This window comes from Brassica napus, chromosome C7 (genome assembly GCF_020379485.1).
Source record: "Brassica napus cultivar Da-Ae chromosome C7, Da-Ae, whole genome shotgun sequence".
NCBI classification, from domain to species: Eukaryota; Viridiplantae; Streptophyta; class Magnoliopsida; order Brassicales; family Brassicaceae; genus Brassica; species Brassica napus.
In genome coordinates, this window is record NC_063450.1 from 29,125,719 (window position 1) to 29,152,642 (window position 26,924).

Below are 26,924 nucleotides of genomic sequence, written 5' to 3' on the forward strand. Positions count from 1 at the left end.
GTTACCAGCATAAGCTTTTGTTGAGTTTGAATCTGATTGAGTTGTTGTCTTTGTAATAATTTGGCTCAAGTGTTGTATGTCTTCATTAAACCATCTCTCTTTTTAATTATTTGGATTGCAAAAAGATTCGTGAATCACAAATTATAAAAGTGACGTAATATACAACTAATTTTTCTCCTAAACAACACCGTTGTAAGAAATGAAGAAAAAAAAATGCGGGTCCATGTAATCTCGCATGACCCGTTTCGGCCCATCCCGTAAAAGATCGAGTCCCGCAAAGATCCGTTCCGCGAAGTCCACAAATTTACGAGCCTAGAAAACCTCGTCCTAATATCGTACCGCGACAGTCTTTTACGGGGCAGGCCTGTGGTCCCGATTGACCGTATATATCAAAATCTCCCGTTCGAATTTATTTGATGGGCTTGGGTTTAGTTTAAATGGATCTTTTGCTTGGCTCATTAATATGTTCAGTGTCTCTTAAGAGTAATTGTAATTAAAACAAGAAACGTCTCGAGTCCTTTCTTCCCCATTGATGTTTGCTTCCTCTCTCTATAGCCCCTTCATCCTAGCAATCTCTTCTCCACTCTATTGATTCATCGCACAATCTATGGGTGGGTAGCATCGCGATGGATGCGACGGAGTCAGATATGACGGAGCTGTTACGTGGAGGAAGCCGTGGCGGCGAAGGTCCAATAAATGCTCTCGCGTTCAAACTGAAAACCCAATTAGCTTCTCTCTCGCTCACCATCCACCGTCACCGTCGCCGTTGTATCATAACCTTGCCCGTGAGTCGAAACATATTGGACCTTTTGCTGTTCTCTGTACTCTTTAGTTTTTTTTTTCTTTTTCTGATTAATTATTGTTAATCGACTTTTGATTTCGTCCAAAGTTTAATATTTTCTCGATAAATTATTTCTGTAGAGGTCAGTTTGATTTAATATTTGAAGTCGAACTGCGTAAATGTGTTTCTCTCTTGGAGTGTGTTCACCACTTGTTCGATGTAATGGGTCCAAAATTCTCATGCATTTTAGTAATTACTGAGAATGTTTGCAGTAATGGAGGAGGGACGTCAGAAGGACTTGCAGTTGTTGGAAGAAATCATTGATAAAGGTTTAAAACAGAAGCTTTTACAGACTATTGCTTCACGGTATTTGAAAGTCACCTCCTTTACTTGTCAGAATCCAGATTTTTAAATTGTATGTATGATGAAAAATAGTGTGTATGTGAAGTTTTTCTTGGAGGGTTAAGTTAGCTTGTTTACTTTGTATGCTATTCATTGTGGCCTTTGCTACATTTGTTGGTTTTGCAGGGACAAGATCTTTGAAGATCAAAAAGCACTGTATCCTTCTTGTATAGGAAAGTCTCTTGCTTCTCAGTCTCTTGTACTTCGGAGGAGCTGTTCTTGGTTTAGTCATTCACAATACTTTGCTGTTCTAGTGAGTCTTATTTACACTAGCAAAGTCATCAGCACGAAGATGGTGATGCAGAGAGGAGGAGGTGGTCGTCCCAGTGGTCCTCAGGCTCGTCATATGCGAATTGCTGAATGTCTTGTTGGTGATAGTAGCTTGACAAAATGGGTTCTTGCTCTACGTCGGATTTGGCTTCTTTAAGCATTTTGACCCAGACATCACCACAGTCCAGAGAGTGAGATAGTGAAACCAATAATTAGATAAACATTGAAACTTTTATCTGCCTTCCTCGTATTGTTTTTGAGTAAACATGTTTCTAGGGAAATATCTCTACTAGTTGTGTTTAGTTTTTATGATTTTGCTTCAATTTGATGTCTGACTGAATCTCTTCTTTGTTGTGATTCATCTGTGTTCTTGTAGGGATCTTTTAAGGAGGAGACAAGATGAGATTGGTCAAGTGTTGGTTCTGCTCTTCTACGATATATCCAGGACATGGTATTCAGTTTGTCCACAACGATGCTAAGGTACATCAACTTTTCCAAGAATTAGATTAGTTTGTATTTTTGGTTTAACCTTTTGGCTTTGGACACACATAGATGCTCTGTTCATCACTTTCTTTAATTATATATATATATATATATATATGTGTGAATGTCTCGTTGTTTCCTGTTAGTAATTTGACTCTCTCTAGCTTTGATGTCCATCTCTTGCTTTGAATTCTGTTTCCTGTTAGTAATTTGACTCTCTCTAGCTTTGATGTCCATCTCTTGCTTTGAATTCTCTGTTGTGAGATAGAAAAAATAAGATATATTATTTGGCAAGAAATCATTTGCTCAAGTCTTTTGGGAATAATCCACTTCTAAGTCATGCTTTCAACACTCAGTTAAGCTCTGTACATTAGTCCCTTCGATTATATGTATTTAATTGTCTTCCCCTAGCTTTGATGTCTATCTTTTGAGTTTGAGAAGAAGAAAATTCTTAATATTTTTTTATAAGAGACTTGCAATGGACCACACAAATATATCCGTTTCTTAACCAATTCTCTTAAACTTATTTTTTCAACTAAAAATTATTAAAAAATGATTAAAAATTATTAAAAAATAAATGAGTGCGTGGCGTAATGATGCTCTTATTATTGTCTTGATGTAAAAGTCAGTAATAAAGATTTTTATTTTTGTCGACATGACACAATTGAGTTGATGAAGGGTTTATTATTCAGGATAAGAATTGAAAGATGTCAAAACCAAAATATTAGTGGCTTAAAATTTGCGAAAAACATCTATATGTTATCATTATTATTTTATAAAAAGATTTTATTAGATGAATATAACGTCACGTTCAAATAATAAGATATTATCATTTTTTTTCTTTTGTTTTTTAATTTTCAAAATGTTTATTAAGATGAATATCTAATGGCGGAGAGGAAAGAGGTGCCCACATCAGAAGCGATATCTGTAGAGGATGAAGTGTGAAGCGGTGGTGATGCCACCTGTCTCCTCCTTCTCCATCATTTGCCTTTCTTCTCCTCCTTCAAATCATTTCCTTCCTCTCTCTCTCTCTCGTCTCCACTCGGAAGAAGCGCACCACATAGAAAACTTTTGTATCCTTCCTTATCAGGAGCTAGCTCTTCTCATCGAGATGGGTTCAACTCCCTTCTGCTACTCAATCAACCCATCTCCGTCAAAGCTCGATTTCACGAAGACCCACGCGTTCAGCCCCGTCGCCAAACAGTTCTATCTCGACTTACCGTCGTTCGCCGGCAAATCGGGGATACGAAAGCGTCGAGCTTTAATCGGAGTAAAGGCGGCGGCGGCGGCTTTAGTGGCGGAGGAGGAGACGCGGGAGACGGCGGCGGAGAGTAAGAAGAAACCGAGAGTTCTGGTGGCCGGAGGCGGAATCGGAGGTCTGGTGTTCGCTCTCGCGGCGAAGAAGAAAGGGTTCGATGTGCTGGTGTTCGAGAAGGACTTGAGCGCCATAAGAGGAGAAGGACAGTACAGAGGTCCGATTCAGATACAGAGCAACGCTTTGGCTGCTCTGGAAGCTATCGATATCGGTGTTGCTGAAGAAGTCATGGAAGCTGGATGTATCACCGGTGATCGGATTAACGGCCTCGTCGACGGTGTCTCTGGCACTTGGTGAGTTTCTCTATTGAGATTGATCGTCAAAGTTGACTACTTGGTTTGTTGTCTGTCTATTAGATTGTGATATCGTTCGTTGGGGCCAGGTATGTCAAGTTTGATACTTTCACTCCCGCGGCGTCGCGTGGACTCCCTGTGACTCGGGTGATTAGCAGAATGACTCTGCAGCAGATCTTGGCACGTGCGGTTGGTGAAGAAATTATTAGAAACGAGAGTAATGTTGTTGATTTTGAAGACTCCGGAGATAAGGTGGTGACTTGATATTGATTTGCCAAAATATTTTAAAGGAATGCAGCTGTATGAGTTTTGGTTGTTTAGGTAACGGTGGTGCTTGAGAATGGGCAACGTTATGACGGTGATCTGCTTGTGGGTGCGGATGGCATATGGTCTAAAGTATGTTTTTTTTAAGTGAATAGAGTTTAACGAATAGCTTTTGTTTGTTCCCGAGGATAAAACTTAAAAGATTCTGCCTTTTTGCTTTTTGTCTATAGGTGAGAAACAACTTGTTTGGTCGAAGTGAAGCTACTTACTCAGGCTACACTTGTTACACTGGTATTGCAGATTTTGTACCTGCTGATATCGAGTCTGTTGGGTATGTTGAAGGAAACTTAATGCATCTCTTCTCTGTTTAAGATAAATCTTTATTTCTGATATTGGAAACAACTGTTTTGTCTCTTGAAAAGCTACCGGGTTTTCTTGGGACACAAGCAATACTTTGTTTCTTCGGATGTTGGTGGTGGGAAAATGCAGTGGTATGCGTTCCATGAGGAAGCAGCTGGTGGGGTTGATGCTCCCAATGGTAAAAGTTTCTTTGGATTGTTTGTATGGTTTGCATTTAGTTATCAAATCACATAAGCTTCTCTTTTTCCTTTTTGATTTTTTTTGCCAGGTATGAAGAAAAGACTGTTTGATATATTTGAAGGTTGGTGCGACAATGTGCTGGACTTACTGAATGCCACAGAGGAGGAGGCGATTCTGAGAAGAGATATATATGATAGAAGTCCTAGTTTCACTTGGGGTAAAGGGCGTGTGACGCTGCTCGGTGATTCTATTCATGCAATGCAGCCAAATATGGGTCAAGGTGGATGCATGGCCATTGAGGTAATCTTTCTCTATCTATATGTACTGAATCAGTTCAACAATTGACTTGATTTTAAAAAAAAATATTGTGGATGTTGCAATGATTATTGCAGGATAGTTTTCAACTAGGATTGGAGCTTGAACAAGCATGGAAACAGAGTGTTGAAACTAATACACCTGTTGATGTTGTTTCCTCTTTGAGAAGGTTAAAACTAAATATAACTTCTTTTTAGTTTGGGAGTCTAGTAAGTACTTAAACATGCGCATGAATTGGTTTTAGATACGAGGAATCTAGAAGACTAAGAGTTGCTATTATCCATGGAATGGCGAGAATGGCTGCAATAATGGCGTCAACTTACAAAGCATACTTAGGTGTTGGGCTTGGTCCTCTCTCTGTGAGTAATTTTTAATTAGTTTTTCAATGATAAATATGCATAAAAGCATCGTTTTTGTTGGCCTCATATCTTTCTTTTGCAGTTCTTAACCAAGTTTAGAGTACCGCATCCGGGAAGAGTAGGTGGGAGATTCTTCATTGACATTGCTATGCCTCTGATGCTTAACTGGGTCCTTGGTGGTAACAGGTTAGGATCTTTCTCCTTAGAAAGGGTTCCGTTAAGTAAAACCAACTCATTTTACATTCTTTTGCAGTGAGAAACTCGAAGGAAGGCCACCTAGTTGCAGACTCACTGACAAAGTATGTTTCTTTCCTTTTCTCCACCGCACCTTGAACAAACCCATTTAGTGATTAATATGGAAGTGTAACTCTTTTGTTTAAAGGCTGATGACCGCCTTCGTGAGTGGTTTGAGGACGACGAGGCTCTTGAACGTACTATTAACGGAGAGTATGTTTCTTCACCTACCAGAAAACCACATTTGCTTTCTCTCTTAACCGATTGGCCTGAGTCTGTATTTCTTTGTCAGGTGGTATCTTATCCCACATGGCAACGAGTGTAGCGTTTCTGAAACATTACGTCTAACCAAAGATGAGGATCAGCCTTGCATTGTCGGGTATGAAACAATAAAACCTCATCAATGTCCAGAAGATAAACTAAGTATAAAGTTCTTAACTTATGAAACTCTTTTGTGATTAAGCAGGAGTGAACCAGACCAAGATATTCCTGGAACGCACATTGTGATCCCTTCCCCTCAGGTATATTATATAGAAACTTCGAATCTAAATAGTTTACCTGAGTAGCTTCAGAGACTAGTAGTCAAGGAAGGAACATAAAGTTTCTGTTAAAATATTTGGTATAGGTATCGAAGATGCATGCGCGTGTGATCTACAAAGATGGAGCTTTCTTCTTGATGGATCTTCGAAGCGAACACGGGACCTATCTCACCGAGTAAGTCAAGAGAGCTTTGCTTATCCTTATCTCTGGAGTCTTGTGAAATTATCTGATCCAATATTTGAATTGTTTGAAATATTGTTTTACCAGTAACGAAGGAGGAAAATACAGAGTGACACCAAACTTCCCGGCCCGGTTTAGACCGTCTGATATCATCGAGTTTGGTTCGGACAAGAAGGTGAGACACACATTACCAAATATTGGTTTAATACGGACCTTTATGGGTTTTGGTTCTGAAAACCCCGGTTTGGTTCTTATCAGGCGGCGTTTAGGGTCAAGGTGATCAGGACAACTCCCAAATTGACGAGAAGGGATGAGAAGAGTGACGGTAAATTGCTTCAGGCTGCTTGATACTTAAGTAAACCGACGGTGAATTTAAGAAAAAAAAGATCAGTTTGGCAGATAATGTGTAGTAATTGTCACAAAAAAGAAAATTAATATATTACCTGCATTGCAATGTATATAGTCTGAAACAAAGGATAATTTATACAGAACGTTTTCTCTTTATTTGCTTGTCAAACTATTAAACTTGTTTTACTTCCTCACAATTGTTTTCCGTACTGAAAGTTTTGTGCAGAACGTTCTCTTTATTTAATGATTACTATATAACTTTTTTTTTTTGTAACACGATTACTATATAGCTAAGTTTCCATTCTTTCAAATGTACTGATTAATTTGATAATACATAATCTCTTAAAGCTTACAAGGCTACCATGAGGGTAAGGGAGATAATCAGATGGAAAAGCGGTTAGAAGTCATCAACAAATCCTCAAGAATTTGGTATGAAAATCTTGTTTGTATAATTGATGAGAGCTAAACATGACACAAATGGGAATTCGGAAGTGAACATTTTTGCCGTTCAAAAAAATATCATAAGTTGTTTTGGTGCTTGGAACATCTAATTCATGTAGATAATAAATGTAGAAGTAAGAAGGGGAAGACTGTAAAGTGTGAAACAATAATTTTTACTGACATGTTTTGATGTTTGAGGTAAGGTCCCATCTTCCATTAATATCATCTGTCCAATTCCACTGTGATACATAAATAATATATTGACCGAACAAACCATACGGTTGACATCTCTTGGTTCCTCGTTCTCCTGCGCCACCGCCCATCTGATCGTACCTCTCTTAGTTTTAATCAACAGCTGCAATTTCATGCACATTCTCTAAGATGGACCCCTTCATTGGTATTATTATTCATGTGGTTTATGCATGAGTTCTTACTCTTTTATGACTTTTGCAGTTTACAATTATTTGCGTTGTTCTTTTTTGGGTTTCTCTCGTGAAGTAATCAGACCGATGGGGAAGGCAAGATGGGCGGTGCGATTCAGACCCACGTGATTGGAAGAACAACATTAATTGGCGGAAAACTATCTATGTTTTCTCTCCCCCTTACCCCTCAACGTCATTTTTCTATATGGGGCATTTCTGGACACATGGCATACTAAGAATTTTCAGTTTCGAATGGTTTTGTTATGGCATTTGGGTTTTTAAAATATGTTTTGTTCAGGCCCATTGAAGTGTAGGGTTTACGTCATTTTCTGAACTTGGATTTTTACGGCTCAGCTGCCGACTGATTCAGATGACGTCGCCGATCAACTCTCCGTAACCTCCTCCACCCTCATTAATATGTACTTTAAACCGAGATTTAACGTGATGTACTTTACTCTCAAGCTTTCAATCAAGCTTATGAAATATAAAAGACGACGGTAAATAGGGTTTTATCACTAAAAAAGTATCACCAATTTTAGCTAGAACCTCCTACAAATTTTTTAAAAATTCCAATTTACTTCTCATTTTTCCAACTCCATTTTAAACGGTTTAATAATTGATTTAAGTATCTAAAAAAACAATGAAGAATATTTCTACTCTGACATAGAAAAAATATTGCAAGTTACGTTATTTTTAATTTAATAAAAAAAATAGATAGTAAGAATCAAAATAATATAATGGCACGATAGAAAATATGTATATATCAAACACATCAAAAACCAAGTTTTAGACAACATAACACCAAGTAGTGTTCTTTTTTTTCTTTTTCACCAGTGTTCTTTAGATGTAGCAATTCAGAAATAATAAAAATAGAAGATAAAAAAATGGAATATGCACATAAATGTAGAAAATGGACAATTGTGTCAGAACATAAATGTAGAAAATAGACAATTGTGTATTTATTGATCTAATAAATTCAAAGTATAAAAAGAAAATTTGAGAATAAATTTGACCAAGTAAAAACAAACCATTTAAAATTATAAATATTATCAAAGGATATATTTTCAAAGTGAAAATACAATTAGAAATCAGAAGTCAAAATCTAAACTTACAATATACACAAGGTAAACAAACTAAAATCAAATATGATAAGTTACAAAAAAAAATAAAAACCAACATTATGCAAAACAATATATATATGATTGCAATATTTCAGAACATTGTTATAGATATTATTTTTGTTTTTAGATTTTGAAAAATTTAAAATATATATGAATTTAAAAATTTTAAAAATAATTTAAACGGGTTATCGGAACTCAAACCGTATCCGAACCAAAATTTATACCAAACGGTTCTGAAATCTTTAACTCCGAAGACCCGAAATCTGAATAGACCTATAGCAAACCCGAATGGGTAGCCGAACGTCCATCCCTAATTTCAACTATTAACACTAATAAAGGAAACACAGTTTTACACTAATGGCACCTACTACCAATATCAAATATATCAAATAGCTTACATTTTGAAATCCTATAATCTGCAAATCAAAATAAAAATATTCGTTGCATAAATATAAAACAAAAAAACACATACATTTACATGTTTCTTTTTCCAACATCGACTCTACTTTATGTTTTAAGTTCAACTATATTTACTTTGGTGCAACTATCAATTATTTATTCTATTTTTATTGTATTAATCTATAAAAACAATTTATGCTATTTTTCTTTGACCTAAACAACTACAAAACAAGGTGATACACTATTGTTACTAACCACTATCAAATGGATCAGAAAAAAAATAATTTTAAATTCATTAGAGAATAAAATATACAAACCCGGCGCGTAGCGCCGGAATACCACTAGTATATCATATTTTGATTAGAAAAATATATTTACTGATCGATCAAGTCTACACGGCAGTTTTTTTTGTTTGAGAAATAGTCTACACGGTAGTTAGTACGTATAGTTAGGTTTGTTGGTTTATGTTCTCATAAAATGTTGAAGAAGAAAACAATTTAAACGGAAAACTTTGTAGTATTGATTAGCAAAATGGGTGATGTATAGCGTATACAATATATAAAACAGAAGCAGTAGTTTTACTGTATTAGTTAGCTAGGATATTAATGATTGCTTAACATAATAATTGAAGTTGTAACCAACGACCTTGCGTTTCTCTGATACATACGTAGCACATACTATATAGGCTGTCCGATTCAACTCATCTAGCTGAGTAAGTATCTGTGTTTGTCCGGTGACATGAACAATTATTGTAGAAAAATATGTTTACTGATCGATCAAGTCTACACGGCAGGTTTTTTTGTTTGAGAAATAGTCTACACGGTAGTTAGTACGTATAGTTAGGTTTGTTGGTTTATGTTCTCATAAAATGTTGAAGAAGAAAACAATTTAAACGGAAAACTTTTTAGTATTGATTAGCAAAATGGGTGATGTATATTTTTCAAAAAAAAAAAAAAAAGGGTGATGTATAGCGTATACAATATATAAAACAGAAGCAGTAGTATTACTGTATTAGTTAGCTAGGATATTAATGATTGCTTAACATAATAATTGAAGTTGTAACCAACGACCTTGCCTTTCTCTGATACATACGTCGCACATACTATATAGGCTGTCCGATTCAACTCATCTAGCTGAGTAAGTATCTGGATTATTAGCGTTTGGTCGCGTACATAGCTTTATAATTTTGGCTTAACTCGTTTGGTTTCTACAATAATTGTTCATGTCACCTGACAAACACAGAATCTAACAACTTTGTTGATCCGACTTTACAATCTGCTAGTCGATTTTTTTGTTTTGTTTAACGAGTTATTAATTCTAGGAGTTTAAAGCACTTGGTGATTAACAAATAGTTTAGTGTTTGTCTAAACATGTCTATTTTTTAATTTGTTTTAGAACTAATCATTTCATAGTTTCACGTAACTCGATATTATATGTAACAGGGTTAAGCTAAAGACAAGATAATGCGTTCGGACGACGCCCGTCCTTGCCGTCGTTTGTGGTTTGTTTGGAAAAGTCCATACACGTGCATGCATGCTGATTTTCCAGTACGCAGTTACAGCATCATTAACCCTAAATCCCATTTGAAGTTTTTATTCTTTTTATTTTTTTATTTTTGTCTGATTATAGAAAAAAAAATTAAAAACTAACCAATCACGTACCGTCACATGTCAGTGGAGTCCGTGAACAGTACAATAACTCCACCAAACTCGCTTCTTGCTGAAAAAGAAGAAGAGGTGGGTTTTAACAAAATTGTGAAAAAAAAAAAAACAAAAAAACAAAATTGTGGACCCACTTTTTAAGAACCCGCTTAAGATGCTCTTAGTGGATAAAATATTAGAATCGTCCCTCACCTTATTTTATAGTGATATATATTACTTTTGTTATTAAACTTTAAAACAAATGAAAGAGCAACATCTGGAAAGACGGTACCTGAGAATTGGTTCCGCGTCTCTTGCCCACGAGACGCCTCTCTTGATTTTCTTACCTCTTTCCTCTTCTGTAATTACTTTTTATTATTTAATATGTTAGAGATTTGTTTAGAGACCTTCACTAAAGGTGCTCTTAATATCCAAATTTCAGATATTTTTTTTGTTAATAATTTGATATAATCATCACAACTCGAAGTCTCGAATAGTAGTAGTTTACTATTGGATGGTGTATTTTAATGGATCTGAAAATCCGAACTAAATTTAGTGTTATTAGTTCTATGATTTTCAAATTTGTATTAAAATCATGTGTTATTGGTTCAATGATTCATAAATTCTATATCAAATCAAATGTTATTCAACCGTTCGGACAAACTTATAAATTTGAGTTTATAATTGATTTGAATGGATTTTCTTGCATTTTTTTTTGTTAAAAATACAAAGATTCAAATCCGAGGGAAAATCTTCGGATTTGTAAATACTAATCCGAAAAATTTAAGAATCTGTATATTTTACTTAGATTTATATATACTACATGAGTTTCTAAATCAATCAAAATATATAAACCAATAACACCTCTAAATTAATCACTAGATTTTAACCCGCACGTCCGTGCAGATATTTTTTGCACTTTATAAATGTATTTGATATTATTACAAATGTTTTAAATATATAATTTCTATTTTAGTATTATATATTGTGTAACTCTATAATATTATTTTTATATTTCTTATTCGGCATTATTAATATATAGTGATTTGTTTAATACATATTACTAATATATTTTCAAGTTTTTTTTGGTAAAATGTAAAGATATTATTACCAAGTTTTAAAGTTTTTGACAGAAGTACAAGGATGACAAGAAGCAGAGAAAAAAAAAGAAAATCTACACACAAACTTAACAACAAACCGAAACAGGGGCATGCACAAACCGAGATCGCTATCCAGATGCTTCGACTAAGTCAACCTACTCCTTTCCGTAAGAAGACGAGCCAAGTTCAACCGAGAGTCGGAACCCGGTAATTTTGGCATCCCCGATGAATCCGCTCTTAAAGATAATGACCCGTCTGGGAACAGCTTGCCGAAGACTTCATAGTACCTGCAGACACGAACCGAGAACCACAGAAACGGCCTAGCACGCCCACCTCAATCTGCCTGAGCATTTATTAAGCCCGGAATGAATCATAAGATCCAGCTCCGAGTAAAAAAGGGCCGCAGCCCCGGTACTCCCTGAAATGGACCCAGCCTGCACCCAATTGTCTCGCACACCACCACTAGAGCTCAAGCGAACCTTAGTGATGCTGGGAAGTGAGCAAAGACCAATCGCGATAATGTGTCGGTGAACGACACGAGAACCACACTACGCCTGTAGTCGCCGAGAACCGGCGAGCTGAAATTGGAGCTGCTAAACGCCTTTACTTGCCATGGCAAAGACACATTAAGAACAAGGGTATACTTCAACACGAAGACCAAAGCCTCCTGAGAACATCAAAACATGGAATCGAGAAGAAAATGTCCAATGTGTGGAAGCAAATACAAACAGCCACTGAAGCTGCATAGACAACAGCCCTTTGAACCGCTTACATAGCCTACGCGAGACAGACTGACCTCGAGCACCAACCCGCCTGCGTACTCAAGCCCACATCCCGCCAACGTGGTAGTGAAATCCACCGAAGCACACAACAGCAAAGGACAGAACCCAGCGTTGTACGGCCCGTCGAGATCCGAGAGACAGTCAACCAAGATCTGAGACCTTCCCACGCTGATTGACCCCTAGGACTAAGCAGAGGCCGCTAAGGTCCCGGAGGAGCCAAACCTTCCCCCTTCCTCACGAACCGAAGCCCAAAAACGAGATCAAAGAGAGAATATTGACTTCGAACCTGAACCCATAAAAGCCGACGGCAGCCATCACCCACCACTCGACCTCCTCGCCGACACCCCAGAGAAAGCAGAGAGACCCCCAGAGCCGTATTCCTCTGCAGCGGAGCGCACAACAGGACCAAACCCTAGCCAAGGACATCGTGCATATCGAAGGAGAGTGAGACAGACGAGACGGCAGCAACGAGACGAAGCTAAAGCAGAAGACGGCAAGACCTCCGGCGCCGGCACGCGCTCGCACGCACCGCCTGACGCCGGGGGAAGGTTTGATTAAGTTTTGGGTCGCGAGAGAGAAGTAGGGGAGGAGAGAGAGAGGAGAGAGAGTTCATAACAATCTGTTTATTTATACAATCTGAAATAATCAAATAGAGAACCAATTCAAAATATGTTTTTCTTTAATTTATATATTTTGCATATAATACATTTTCAAATTTATTTATACTATAGAAAAGAAATAGACATGCTGTGTTAAAAATATACTTTTAACATCTATTATTTTAGTATTTTATGGAATTTATAAGTAAAAATACTGTTGTTTCAATAATATAGCCCTATTATTTTAGTAAATTTTATACATAGTAGCATTTATCATATTATTTTAGTAAATTTCATTGATATATGATATTTTTGGATGTTATGATATTAAGTTTTCTTTTTTCTTTTTAGTTAAGAATTCGAAATATTAGATTGCTTTAATTTTTAAAACATATAGTTTGGTTTTTCGTGGTGCATTTTAAAAAAAATTATTCTTTATTATCTATAGTTTTATCTTTTTAAAATTTTGAAATAATATCATTTTGAGTTTGAATATTTATTTTCAAAATATTATATTTTATCAAGAAAACTTTGGAAAACAACACAACTATTTTTGAGTTTGGAAGATTACATGAATTCTGAATTTTTTTGTTACTAAATTAATATATTTTTTTTATAAAAATATTTGAATATTTGGTAATATTTTCTAATTTTTTCTCAACAGATTTTGTTATAACTCAAAAAAGTTTATAGTTAAAATTTGATTTTCATTAATATTTTAAATGAATTACTAAAATTTCAAAGTTTTCTAATAACATGTTTTTAAATAGTATACAAACTAAAGGTTATTATATACTATTTTATTCTTGTATACACATTTTTAAACAATATATTGTTGAGTGTTTTCAAAATAAATAAAAAGATAATATGTAGTTATAGATATAAAAGTTTAACCTATGTTAAATTTATTTTTGTGTAAGAGATTATATGGTTTACGAATTTTAACTCATTTTAATGATGAGTGATTATTTATTTAAATGTAACTATTTTTTTTTATGGCAACAAACATTTACAAACTCATGTTGACTCTGTAAACCAAATTGGTAACTCCGTATCCATGTGGACGACGAAAAACGGTTGTTTCCTAACACTGTGTGCTAAGCTATCCGCCCGTAGGTTCTCTGTCCGGAGTACATGAACGATGTTTGAGTTGAGGAAACTTCTTTTTAAAATCTTAATGTCTTCCAGGTAAATTCCAAATGCTGGCCGTTCTTCTGGTTCCGAAACCATCTTCACCAATTGAGAATAATCCGTTGCAGACGTAACCTGAAACTGTCTTAAATTATTCATACATTTCATTGCCCAAATTAATGCCTTCACCTCCGAATGTAGAGGTGAAAGACATGCCCTTACATTCCTTGCCCCTAGTAAACCATCAAAACCCTGTAAAGTGCTATACCAGCCCTGCCCTGAAAATAAGTCATTGTCTTTCCAAAAACCATCTATGAAGCACCATCGTCCTGAAGTCGGTAATGTAACCATTTTAAAAAATATTTTTTTAATTTACCTATTTAATATAATTTTGTCATATATTAATTAATATAGCACGTTTATAATACATAATATAATTATATAATTTATATATAATTTTTATTTTCTTGTTTTATAATAAAATTTTAGTTAACATTGATGTATAATAATATTATATTACGAAATTAATTAATGTGTTATTTTATAAAAATATTTATATTTGTAAGTAAGATTTTGTTAGATTTTTCTCAACAGATTTTTTATAACTAAAAAAAATCAAATTTGTAGTTAGTTTATTATTAATATAAATAATTAAATATGTTATTTTTAATTGGTCATACTATGATTTGTTAATAGTAGATAAAAATATGATCCGAAATTAATAGATTAGATATAATTAAATTTTATTTTGAAAAAGAAAATTTAATTTTGTTTATTAGAAACAACATCATGAACAAGTTTAGTTTTTGTTTATTAGAAACACAGGCATGGAACAAGTTTCACAGCCGGGAAACCCATTCACCAAGTTTTTGGACTCTTTCTATAAGCTCCGGCGATAATATATTCGCCGGTTTTCTTTCTTTCTCCCGTCGAAATTCGAAACCAAGAGCATCCGATACTTCTTCGGAGCTCCACCCAGTTTTACGGAGCGACTCAGATAACCGACCCACATTCAATAGGAGCACATCAAGAACCGTTTGATTGTCCAGAATTACCACTTCACTCTCGAAGAAACCAGATGCTGACACGTGGATCATATCGTCGATATCGGATTCCTCCCACCCGCCTCCTCTCAAAACCGAACCGATCCGGTTTACGTACTGGTTCACCCATTTCGGAGTTTCCTTTCTTGGAAGGTCAGGCGATGTAGAGTAAGATGACCATGATGATGAGGTCGAGCCAGAATTTCTCCGGCAGCTATCCATAGCCGCCTCGCTCCAAAACTCCACCCATCTCGAAGTACTCGACCCGATAACCCGACCCGAATCAAAGCTCCTCCGAGAGAAGTTCGTGGATGATCCAGAAGAGGTCTGCTTGGTGAGAGTTTCGGGGGTGCCAAAAGCAGACTCACGCTGGAAAAACTCGGATAGATCCGACCCGCAGCAAAATATCCGAGTTTCGTCCACGAAGAAGACCGGGTTACCCGCTAAAGATGGGTTACAAGGAATGTAACAGTGATCGAAAACGGGAATCAACAAAGGAGCTCTCTTCAAGGCGTTTCTCGCGACCCGTAATGCTTTTTCCGGGTCGGGTGGTTTCAGGCCCCAAGATTTGCACCAGAGACTGTTCTTCGCGACTTGGAGCGACACAGCCGCGTTTGGTAAATCGATCATGGCACGGAGGTGGCGACGAGCTCCGGGAGAGCGCCAATCTGGGAAGCCTGCGTCGGCGGAGAGGCCAGAGGAGAGGATAACACGGAGGTCCGGTGGGAAGACGAAACCGAACTCGGCTTCGACTCGGGCGAACTCGGAGTCGGAGAGACCCGGTTGGATTTTGACGCCTGAGTTCTTTATACGTGTGATTATTTCATCGGGGAAAGTGGAGAATGGTAGGAGGCTGTTTCTGACCGTAGGAGTAGATGGAGCGGCGGCGCGGGCTGAGAGACGGCGGAGACCAGCTGCGTGAGCTTGAGTCAGACCGGTCGTTCCCTGGTCAACACCGATCATATTTCTCCAAGGAAGGTTGATGAGTTCGGATGATAATAATAAATACTTGGAGTAAGAGAGAGGGTGCTGATTGAATGAGAAGCCTCTGTATTTATAGTTCTATATTGATGTCTTTTCTAGTTGTACATTTCTTCACAAACAAGTAAAATAAAACCAAGAAACTCGAAACTGTCTTGACCTTTTATTTCAAACTCGAAACCTCTGATAGGTTCATATTTCTTTTTAATCCATTCACATTCACTAAGATCCACAATTCACACTCTCTTCAGGCCCAGCCCAATTCTAACTGGCTTGGCGGCGACGGTCCATCCTTTCCACACCATAGTGTAGTATCCTATCCTTGTTCAGATTTAAAATGTTTTTTTTTGTGCAAGGAAAAATAACGCTGACAAAACAAAGAGAGAAAATAACAAATCTCCTTTTCATTTAGCTAACTTTCGTTCCAATCGAAAATTTCGTACCCACAATTAAATTCTATTATTTATATATACATACATATATATGAATTTTTAGAACAATTCCCACCGGATGTGTTCTAATAAAACCCAATTGACAAAAAAGAAGCTAACTTTCGTGCCAGCTCAATAATCATATCTCTTGGCAGTCATGTTTAATTTTTGACAAAAAAAAATTATTTGGTTTTTTCTTACTGTTCCAACAAAATTAACTAAAAAGTAACAATTCCCACAACATAAACAAAATTAACTAAAAAGTAACAATTCCCACAACATAAACATGCTTTTGGTTTTTTGGTTGGAGGCATATTAGTTTATTTGTTGCACGTTACGTACTATTTTTAGCGTACGTATGAGTGCTTGAAGTCATTTTTTGGGTGGGTAGCATATTTTTCTTGCAGAAAAATCTAATAACTAACATATATATATATACAAGATATGAGCCCGTTGCGTTGCAGCCGGTTTTTGTTTGATGTTATAATTTAATAAGAACCATAAAATAATAAATTATTTTATTATAGTATTATTATTGTTTTTTGCATATGTTGTTTGACATTTATTTTATAATTAAAACATTTTCACACATAAGTTTCAGTTAATATTTGTATTTTATAATCATGGTCCATAGATGAGTTGTTAAAACTTTATACTAAGAATTAGAGAAAATACTATATATAAACATTTAAACTGAATACAATCTGAAATAAGAAATGAAAAGTAAAAACGAAATGAAAGTTAAATGCACCAATCGAATCAATGACAACATTATACATGTTCTTATGTATTAATTTAATGTTTTATTAAATAAGTCTTTAAAGTTTTATTTTGCTAGGATTTAAAAAAAAATAAAACATTCTATTTTATAAATCTTCTCTTTCTTTACAATTAAAAAATAAGAAAAAATATTAAATACTCTTTTACAATTTTGTTTAAGATTTTAGAAAATGTAAATTACTATCATATAACCTATTACAATTATCTTTTATTTAGAATTTCATAAAAAACTATATTGCTATCAAATAATTATTTTTAGTTATTAATAAACATTTTTAAATTTCTATTTTACAATTCGTATCAATACTAATTTAACACTTCTTTTGTTAATTAAATAATTTTAGTATCATGTTCATCATCAAACACTCTCTTAAAAATAATATCAAATAAATTTTTACAATTATTTTTTGGTAAGGACTTAAAAAAATATTATACAAATTTTTTTTTGTTTAGGATTTTTTTTTATAAAAAAGGAAAACAAATATCAATATTCTTTTACAGTTTTGTAGGATTTTAAAAAAGGAAATTAATATTACATAATCTTTTACTATTATATTTTGTCTAGGATTTTTAAAAAAAAATCTATCAAATAACTATTTTCAGTTAATATTAACTATATTTAAAAGTTGCAATTTTCAAAGAAAAAATAAAAAATTCAATATCATTAATATTTTTACAAATTTTCTTGTAAATTGAATAATTGTTTGTATCATGTTTATCATTAAATCTTTGAAGTAAAAATTACTATTAAATAAAATTTTACAATTCTCTCTAGTCACAATTTAAAAAAAAAAAGGAAAAATTCTTAATTGGTTAAGATTAGAAAAGAATTTTCTTTTAGAAATCTCTTTTATTTAAGTTTTTAGGAAAAGAAGAAGTTATTTTCACATAATGGAGGTTTACTGACACGTCCACAATCTAATTTTTTAATTGACACTTATCACAATCATATCACGTGAAATATTTGAAGTTAATTTTGGTTTATATTTTTTAACACAAAATTATTAAAAAGTAAAATTAGTTAATTATAAGAAAAATAAGATTAAATTCACGTTTTTATTTTATTTAGACTTTTAAAAAGGAAATTAATTATTTTATTTCTTTTAAATTTTTATACAACTATTTTATTTTTAATAGAAAAATTATGTTTAATTATTTATATATTTTGTCTTATACATACACACACATATTTATCATATGCACAGATACCCATGTACGACAATAACAACAAAATTAAAAGTTATGCTAGCATCATAAGATGTATTAAGGATAATAATAAGTAATACTTTTCATGTAAATACTATTGTGTTTCGTAAAAATAATATGTGGAAGCTTAAACCTAAATATAGATGTGAAATATTTATAGTTATTTTTTGTCATAATTGTTTGACATACAATTATCTATTAAAAATGAAAGTTATTTGCTTATAAGAAAATAATAAGAGTAATTTTACAATTTTCTTTTAATTATGCTTTTAAAAAAGTAATATTAATTATTTTAAAGTTAGTTTTTCTTCATATTAATAATTTATTGTACTTGTAGGATTTTACAATTTTTTTTTGTTTAGTATTTTTTTCTTAAAAGTGAATGTTTATCTTTTATAATTATCTATCTTTACTATCTTTTAAAACAAACATTATAATGAAAAATAATAATAACAATAATAATAATAATAATAAGACTCTTAAATAATATTTATAATTAATTTTTAAGAAAACTCGTTTTTATTATTTTAGTATATATATTTTTGATTGTGATATAGTTTAACATATATCACATTTTTAAATATATAACTACCATGTGTCACATGTTAATTACCAATTTTGAAGAACCAAGCTCAATATAATCTTTTATAATTATATTTTCATTAAAAGTTTAGAAAATAAAAATTAAATTAAATAAATTGTTTTCAAATCTATTTTTTAGGATTTTGAAAAAGGAAAATTTCTAAAAACATTACTACTAAATATTTTTAAAAAATCGTTTTTACTATTAAATAATTTTTAAAAGTAGTTTTTTCAAAATTCGTTCTTATTATCTTATATATATTTTTAATCTTTTATATATTTAAACATATGTCGCAATATTAGAAGGAGAATTATTATCAAATAATCTTTTCCAATTATCTTTTGATTAGGATTTAAAAAAAAGGAAAATTACTATTAAATAATATATATAATAATATTTTTGATAAAATTCGTTTTTGTTAATATCTTAGTATATTTATTTTTAATTATGAGATAGATTAACACATGTCACAATCTTAAATATATAATTGCTATGTGTCGCGATCATGTTAATTAGCAACTTTGAAGAACCAAACTTTATATAATAAGATATATATACTCCCCCCTCCAGCATGCAGTGCGTAATAATACAAACTAAAACTTAATCCGCATATCCGTGTTTCATTTAACTTTTATATACATAAATATATGTTTAGTGGTTGAATACTTTTAATATTTACCATATATTTAAAGCTTATATGACATTTTTAAACATAAAATTGAATAAGTTACATGCTGTTATTTACTTTATTGTTATAAACCATAATTTTATTATATATTTATCTTATTAATTTTTATTTGATTATTAGATAAATGAATATATGTGTGAAACAACACATATAAATATAATATTGTATTAAAAATAACTATTCACATGTATACTTTACATTTAAATTAAATAATTATTTATATACTAATTTTATTTGCATTTATAACAATTTTAAAATATTAGTGTAAACAAATAGAAAACTGTGGATATATTATTATGGTAAGTAATATTGATTTGCCAAAATATTTTGTTTACTTGTCACATGGTTTATGGATATGGCTAAAAGTAAATTAACTCTTTGTTATATTTTCACAAATTAATTGTTAGGATGAGTAAAAGATGAATAAAAAGCTGTGGATATAGTATTATGGTAAGTAATTAATGATGAAATTATGAAGAGTAAAAAAAAAGGAAAAAAGTGTAAAACAATTGTTGAAACGAAAGTTAATTCTATTTTGTACTTCAGTTTTAATAAAATAAATTCAAAGTTTTCTTTCCTTCTTTAGAATTGTTAAATTTGTGTTTTCCTGTTATTAAACTACTAATTGGATTTTTATAACGTGTTATACTAGATTTTGACCCACGCTTAGAAAGCGCATATTTATTTGTTTTTCATTTATTGATTGAAAACTGATTTACAAACTACCATTATTTTTGTTTCGAACCATAAAAATTAAATTTTTAGGTTTTTATCATTTGTTTTTTTCTCTTGGTAGTTGTTCTATAATAATGTTGGAGTTTTAAGATTTGTTTTCATATCCGACCTAGATTCATGGTTGAACTTATAGACCCGATACATTGTATATAATTTGGTTCTTATTTAATGAAAAATTTGTTAATTAAAAATTCGATATAACCCGGTAAAAATCCAAAAAAAAAACTCACAATTAACCTGCGATCTGATACCATTGATCCGATAAAACACAAAATATCTGATAGTATTTTTTGAAAAACAATTGATTAAATTACTCATATATTTTTTAATATTACATAAATTAGTGATTCCTTAGAATTTGATGAAATTTTATTATGTTATCCAAATAAAAAATGATAATATAAAAAAACTTAATGATATGACAATATTAGTTTATTTTCATTATTAATAATTTATTATATGTTTGTGTTTTTATTTTAGATTTAAAAATTGATTTTAAGATAGTTTTTAAAATATTCTTAAACACTCGTAATTTTCATATCAATATTATGTATAAAATGACATTATACATGGAAAAATGATATTCAAATATGTATATGATATATGGTGTATGATATATGGTTTTGGTTTGTATTGAAAAATTGTATAATGTTCAAATGATCTATTTTGAATATTGATACGTATATTTAAGAATATAATATTTTCATGTTTGTTAATTTATTTATATTTCATGATATATTTATACTTATATTAAATTTAAAGTTAATATATCTTTTAAATATATATATATATATATATATATATATATATATATATATATATATATATATATATATATATGTGCACATTATTTATAGATCAATTTATGTGTATAAGTAGGCGCAAAAGCAAAAGATTTAGATGCCTTTAATGAATTTTATTAATCGCTTGTAAAAATAAGGATATTTTTGAAAAAAAGATTATTTGGGAATGATCCACTTTTAATGATATTGATATTCAAACATGTTATAATTTTTAAAATATTAAAGCATGTGATAACTAAAGAGAACATGCCAACCAGTTCATTTGAAAGCAAACGGAATTTTGAATTTGGATTATGCCAAGTTGCCAACCAGTTCATTTGTTGAGAAACGAAGACCGTAGCAAATGACTTGAAAAGAAATCCAAATTTGCATGTGAATTCTTATATATTTAAAACGTGACATACTTGGCATGAAATGACATCCACGTTTAACTGTTACTCGGTGTAATGATTGAATTACTTTTAATAGAACCGACCCAAAAACAATACTGTTGTACATTACTATAATTTGTAAAACTTAGATGGAGGGAATAAATTCAATAGTATACATGTATACTATTAACCTTCTTCTTTTTTGAGAAAGGGTTTTGACATGTACTATTCCTTCCTTAATTAGTTTCCTCTCAAAATCGCATTTACTACAGATACATCATCCAACGATGTAACAGCTTCGTGCCGCGTGTACTAACTCCAAAGTCCAAACACAAGATTCCAAAAAAATGTTATAAAGTTGACAAAAAAGATTTTCATGGACCCATATGTACATTACCAACGTCCGCCTATATAAACCCTAAATGTCGTCTGTTTGTTTTCAAATCTTCACAAGACTTTCTATCCTTTGACGTGGGAATGAATAATGATCAGTTTGATCAGTTTGATCCCACGAGAATGAATAATTCAGAAAATGTTCAATCTTATGTTCAAAACGAAAATTTCACCCCTGTTTCACAACCATCTTACTTGACAAGAGATCAAGAGCATGAGATCATCGTCTCTACTCTGCGACAAGTGATATCCAGCCCCGGTGGTGACACTTCTTCATCATACTGGATCGCTAGTGAAGTTCTTCCGCCTCCGGACGCTGGCCCTTGTCCTATCTGCGGTGTCACCGGTTGCTACGGCTGCGCTTTCCCACGGCCCGTAGAGATAAAGAAGGAGAAGAAGCACAAAGGAGTGAGGAAGAAGCCATCAGGTAAACTGTATTTCAATATGTTATGTTCCAACATCTTATAATCTGTTCGACCAATTTATATATATATGTATATATTACTTTTTTCATTAACCATTAGGTAAATGGTCGGCTGAGATACGGGATCCGAGTATAAAGGCAAGGAGATGGCTTGGAACGTTTCCCACCTATGATATGGCAGTGCAGTCTTATGAAGAAGCAAAATACGAGCTTGCCGTAAGAAGGTCGGCGTGAAGTGGCTCAGGGAGAAGGAAGCGTTTACCGAGAAGATATACGTATATGATTGATCATCCCGGCTATTTTCTTTGAATAAGATCCAAACTCTCTTGTTAAGACTTTGGAATGTTATATGGTCTTTTTACTAGAAAGCAGACTATAACCATTGACTTGTGTTGTTTTTTAATATATATAAATATATTCATATTCCTAAAACCACACATGACTACATGACCATTGACCACACATGTAGTGCACAGTGTGTGAAGTCAACGAATATAACAAGGAAAAAAAAGTAAGAGAAAAAGGAACAATACTTGGGTTCACCCCTATGGTGAATCCTCTAATTCACCTCACTATTGATTACCAATCAAATTGCATTAGTCAAAAAAAATATTAAAACTAAAGAAAAAAAAAAGGAAAATAGCTTTAAAAGAAAAAAAAGGAAGATGTAGACTTAACGACGTTCATCAAAACATCTCGTGTCTTGCTGCTTCTTCAAACTCAGAGGTTTCTTGACAATCCCTAATAAAACACAGATTGTAGTTTTTAAACAAAGGTTCGAGATCTGTGTTTTGATCGGTATGTCGCGTTACTCTCTTTTATCCTTATTCAAATTTAAGAAACGATGTTTTTAGATTAGGTCAATTCCCCAAAACAAGATAATTAACCTCAAGTATAGTTATTGTTTGTTATCAACAAAGAAGAAGAAGATGGAGAAGAAGAGCATCTAGTTAAAAGATATGTTTTTTATTTGAATTGAACTTTTGATTAAATCTACAGATCAAGCGGATGTAAGAGAAGGGGAGATTGTTTGTTTCTAAAGAGTATGATGATCGTGGGAATAAAGGGGAAATTTTACCTCATCGAAATCAGCAGCAGAGCCAAAGGGAGCAGACAATGCGTCTTGGATCTGTTTCATGTTATCGGTTTGCTCATTGATCTCATCCATCGTCTTGTCAACATCATCAATGTTTCTGCCAAAACACACATCGCACACTTAGTCTGCTGCTTAAATAAATAAAAAAGAGGTTAGGTATATATATAAAACACGTACGTAGCTCTCTGCATAGCTTTCATAGTAGCAGCACCAGTCCTCAAAGCATCTACAGTCTCTGTTGTTGCTTTGGCACCTTCCAACATAATCATCTGTAGTTTACAAGAAGAGATATAAAGTCATCGCTTAAAGTAGTAAGCAAACTTTCATCAAATGTTAAAAAAAGAAAAAGGTTACTTGATCATGGATACGGAGCTGGAAGTTGCCAAGCTGTTCAACTTGTTGCTCATATAATCTCTTCCTTTTCAAACATTGTATAGCCGCTGCACAATAACAAGATATTAAGTTCTCTTGAATCTTCTACTAAACAACAGAGAATACTAATCCCACAAGCACACACAGTCTCTTTAGTGACCAACGAAGAACAAACCAGACCCATTACACAAGCACACACAGTCTTTTTACTCCCTTGTTTCTTTTCTTGTTCTTGTAGAGAGAGAAGAGAGTAATCTTCTTCTTCACTCTTAGGTTTCTTGCGCCTCAAGTCTTTTCTTCTTCTTCTTCCTTCTTTGTAGCTTGTTCTCTGCTACTCTTCTTTGTTCTTCTTCTTGGGAACTTCTCTTACATCCGCTTGGTCTGTAGATTTAATCAAAAGTTCAATTCCAATAAAAAACATATCTTTTAACTAGATGCTCTTCTTCTCCATCTTCTTCTTCCTTGTTGATAACAAACAATAATTATACTTGAGGTTACTTATGTTGTTTTAGCGAATTGACCTGATGTAAAAACATGATTCTAAAATTTGAAAAAGGATAAAAGAGAGTAAAGCGACATACCGACGCAAAACACAAATTATACTTGAAATTGTTTGAAAACTACAATCTGTGTTTTATTAGGGATTGTGAAGAAGCCTCTGAGTTTGAAGAAGCAGCAAAACACGAGATGTTTTGAAGAACGTCGTTAAGTCGACGTCTTCCTTTTTTTTTCTTTTAAAGCTATTTTCCTCTTTTCTTAATTAGTTTTAATAGCTTTTTTTTGACTAATCCTATATGGCAATTTGATTGGTAATCAATAGTGACGTGAATTTAGAGGATTCACCTTAGGGGTGAACCCAAATTTTGTTCGAGAAAAAGGTATACACGTGTGGTATCCCGCCATGATTTGGATTTACATTAGACCCATGCAGTCGTTTTCCCTTCCTAGTTTGTGTAAACATACTCTTTTTATTTTGTAAATAACACAACTCTTTTTTAAAAAACCTTCACATCACTTTGATCATTTCCAGCTCTTACTAAATCGATTGCTGATTGACCATTGATTGATACTCTCTGGCGTTTAGCAGAGCTTGAGAAATCAAACGTAAATAGCAAGCAACGAGTGGTGGAGATAACTAAAGGATCGAATGTACATAAAGAAAAAAGAAGTTGTTGATCAAATGCATATTGAAATCAGGTCTCAAGAACACACAAACACAAACTCTTTATAAGTATTCTCTCTTATTAATCTCTTAAAGAAACTACCACAAAACCTTAAGCTCTCAATCACAAACTCTAAAACTCACAAGTTATGCAACACTCTTGCATCTCCTTATATAACACTTAATTTATCCTAAACTCATTAGGATTAACTCAACTATATATTTCCTATTCTCTTTAGATAAACACAACTCATTAGAGAATAGGAAACTTGTATCTCAAGTATCTTTCAAGCTTATCCAACATTCTCCCTCCTAAGCTTGAAGTTCTTATACTCCAACTCTTGTACTCCTATGAACTCTCTCATTTCTCGGAACTTGACTTTCCCTAAAGCCTTTGTCAAGATATCTGCCTTTTGTTCACTTCCCGGAACGTGTTCTACCTCAACTTGCCCGTTCTCTACACATTCTCTGATAAAGTGATATCTCGTTAGTATGTGTTTGCTTCTCCCATGAAATACCATATTTTTGGTTAGGGCAATCGCATATTGATTATCGATCCGAATTATAACCTTCTGCTCCACTTGACCAGTGATTTCGCTTAGCAAATCTCGAAGCCATATAGCTTGTCTAGCTGCCTCCGTACCAGCCATGAACTCGGCCTCGCAGCTTGACAATGCGACAGTTTCTTGTTTGGTCGAACACCATGTGATTGGGCTCCTGCCAAAGTAGAAGATGTGACCCGTTGTGCTTCGTCCGTCGTCAGGATCAACGTTGTAACTTGAATCACTATACCCGATCAGTCGAGGTACTCTGTTCAATGATCTCTCAAACCGTAAACCATATCCAGTGCTGCCTTGTAGATACCTCAAACATTGTTTTAACGCGACACCATGAGACTCCCGAGGGCTGTGCATATATCGGCTTAACACACCCACAACAAACGATAGATCAGGCCTAGTGTGAAGTAAGTATCTCAAGCAACCAATCTGTTTCCGAAACCTTGTTGCATCGATCTCCTTCTCTTCCTCTGCCTTAGATAAATTAAGCCCGATCTCCATAGGTGATTGTGTTGGATTACACTTAGACATACCGGCTTCTTCGAGTATCCTCAACGCATAACGACTCTGATTTAAAGTGATTCCCCAATCGCTTTGACACACCTCCATCCCGAGGTAATATGTTAATCTCCCTAAGTCACTCATGTCGAACTTCTTTGACATCCCATCTTTAAAATCATCTATAAGCTTCTTGCATGTTCCCGTTACGAACAAATCGTCAACATACACTGCCACCACAAGAAGCTCTCCTTTCACCATCTTTCTGTATATTGACGGCTCTTTCGAGCACTTATGGAACCCGAGCTCCATAAGAATCGTGTTAAGTTTATGGTTCCAGGCCCTTGGCGCCTGTCTCAAGCCGTATAAAGCTTTATTGAGCCTGTAAACCTTATTATCTTGTCCCTTCTTCTCGTACCTTTCCGGTTGGGATACGTACACGATCTCTTTGAGTTCTCCGTGCAAGAAGGCGGTCTTTATGTCGAGGTGATGCACTTCCCATCCGTTAGTTGCCGCGAGACTGATCAACAATCTTATTGTTTCAATTCGTGCCACAGGTGCAAATACCTCTTCAAAGTCAACTCCGTGTTGTTGTACATATCCTTTTGCGACAAGTCGAGCTTTGTATTTGTTGATGCTTCCATCGGAGTTGCGTTTGAGTTTGAACACCCACTTTAGCCCAATTGCTTTAGCTCCTATAGGAAGATCGACCATTATCCACGTTTTATTCTTGATGATCGAGTCAATCTCTTCTTCACACGCCTTAGTCCATTCTCTCGAAACTTTAGCTTCTTCAAAGTTCCTCGGTTCGTTATTGATATACATTAGTACTTCTTCCCCTA

At 33.6% G+C, this 26,924-nt stretch overlaps 4 protein-coding genes across 5 annotated transcripts; 2 read left to right on the top strand and 2 right to left on the bottom strand.

The window, feature by feature from the left end:
• Positions 1-500: 500 nt before the first annotated feature.
• LOC106390346 (zeaxanthin epoxidase, chloroplastic) lies at positions 501-6,480 on the top strand. 2 transcript variants are annotated; one of them, XM_013830789.3, is made up of 20 exons: positions 501-785; positions 1,054-1,147; positions 1,310-1,644; positions 1,830-1,933; positions 2,811-3,544; positions 3,634-3,796; positions 3,866-3,940; positions 4,039-4,139; positions 4,231-4,346; positions 4,437-4,648; positions 4,741-4,832; positions 4,908-5,022; positions 5,105-5,208; positions 5,276-5,321; positions 5,405-5,469; positions 5,549-5,635; positions 5,723-5,777; positions 5,882-5,970; positions 6,064-6,151; positions 6,235-6,480. In XM_013830789.3, exons 5-20 carry the CDS (start codon positions 2,871-2,873, stop codon positions 6,322-6,324), a joined length of 2,172 nt encoding a protein of 723 aa, XP_013686243.1. In that variant the 5' UTR covers positions 501-785; positions 1,054-1,147; positions 1,310-1,644; positions 1,830-1,933; positions 2,811-2,870; the 3' UTR covers positions 6,325-6,480. The 2 variants fall into 2 exon arrangements, with proteins under 2 accessions (XP_013686243.1, XP_013686242.1); XM_013830788.3 differs by lacking the exons at positions 501-785; positions 1,054-1,147; positions 1,310-1,644; positions 1,830-1,933 and having other exon boundaries at positions 2,834-3,544; positions 5,720-5,777.
• Positions 6,481-14,705: 8,225 nt separating this feature from the next.
• BNAC07G16360D lies at positions 14,706-16,338 on the bottom strand. Its single transcript, XM_013835305.3, has one exon. It carries the CDS (start codon positions 15,963-15,965, stop codon positions 14,799-14,801), a length of 1,167 nt encoding a protein of 388 aa, XP_013690759.2. The 5' UTR covers positions 15,966-16,338; the 3' UTR covers positions 14,706-14,798.
• A 5,198-nt stretch (positions 16,339-21,536) lies between these two features.
• On the top strand, positions 21,537-22,631 carry LOC106393529 (putative ethylene-responsive transcription factor ERF121). Its single transcript, XM_013834222.2, has 2 exons — positions 21,537-22,400; positions 22,498-22,631. Exons 1-2 carry the CDS (start codon positions 22,058-22,060, stop codon positions 22,629-22,631), a joined length of 477 nt encoding a protein of 158 aa, XP_013689676.2. The 5' UTR covers positions 21,537-22,057.
• Positions 22,632-22,645: 14 nt separating this feature from the next.
• On the bottom strand, positions 22,646-24,049 carry LOC106394880 (vacuolar protein sorting-associated protein 32 homolog 1-like). Its single transcript, XM_048764138.1, has 4 exons — positions 24,046-24,049; positions 23,848-23,933; positions 23,671-23,762; positions 22,646-23,590 (listed from the first exon to the last, which is right to left on the bottom strand). Exons 1-4 carry the CDS (start codon positions 24,047-24,049, stop codon positions 23,434-23,436), a joined length of 339 nt encoding a protein of 112 aa, XP_048620095.1. The 3' UTR covers positions 22,646-23,433.
• Positions 24,050-26,924: the final 2,875 nt, after the last annotated feature.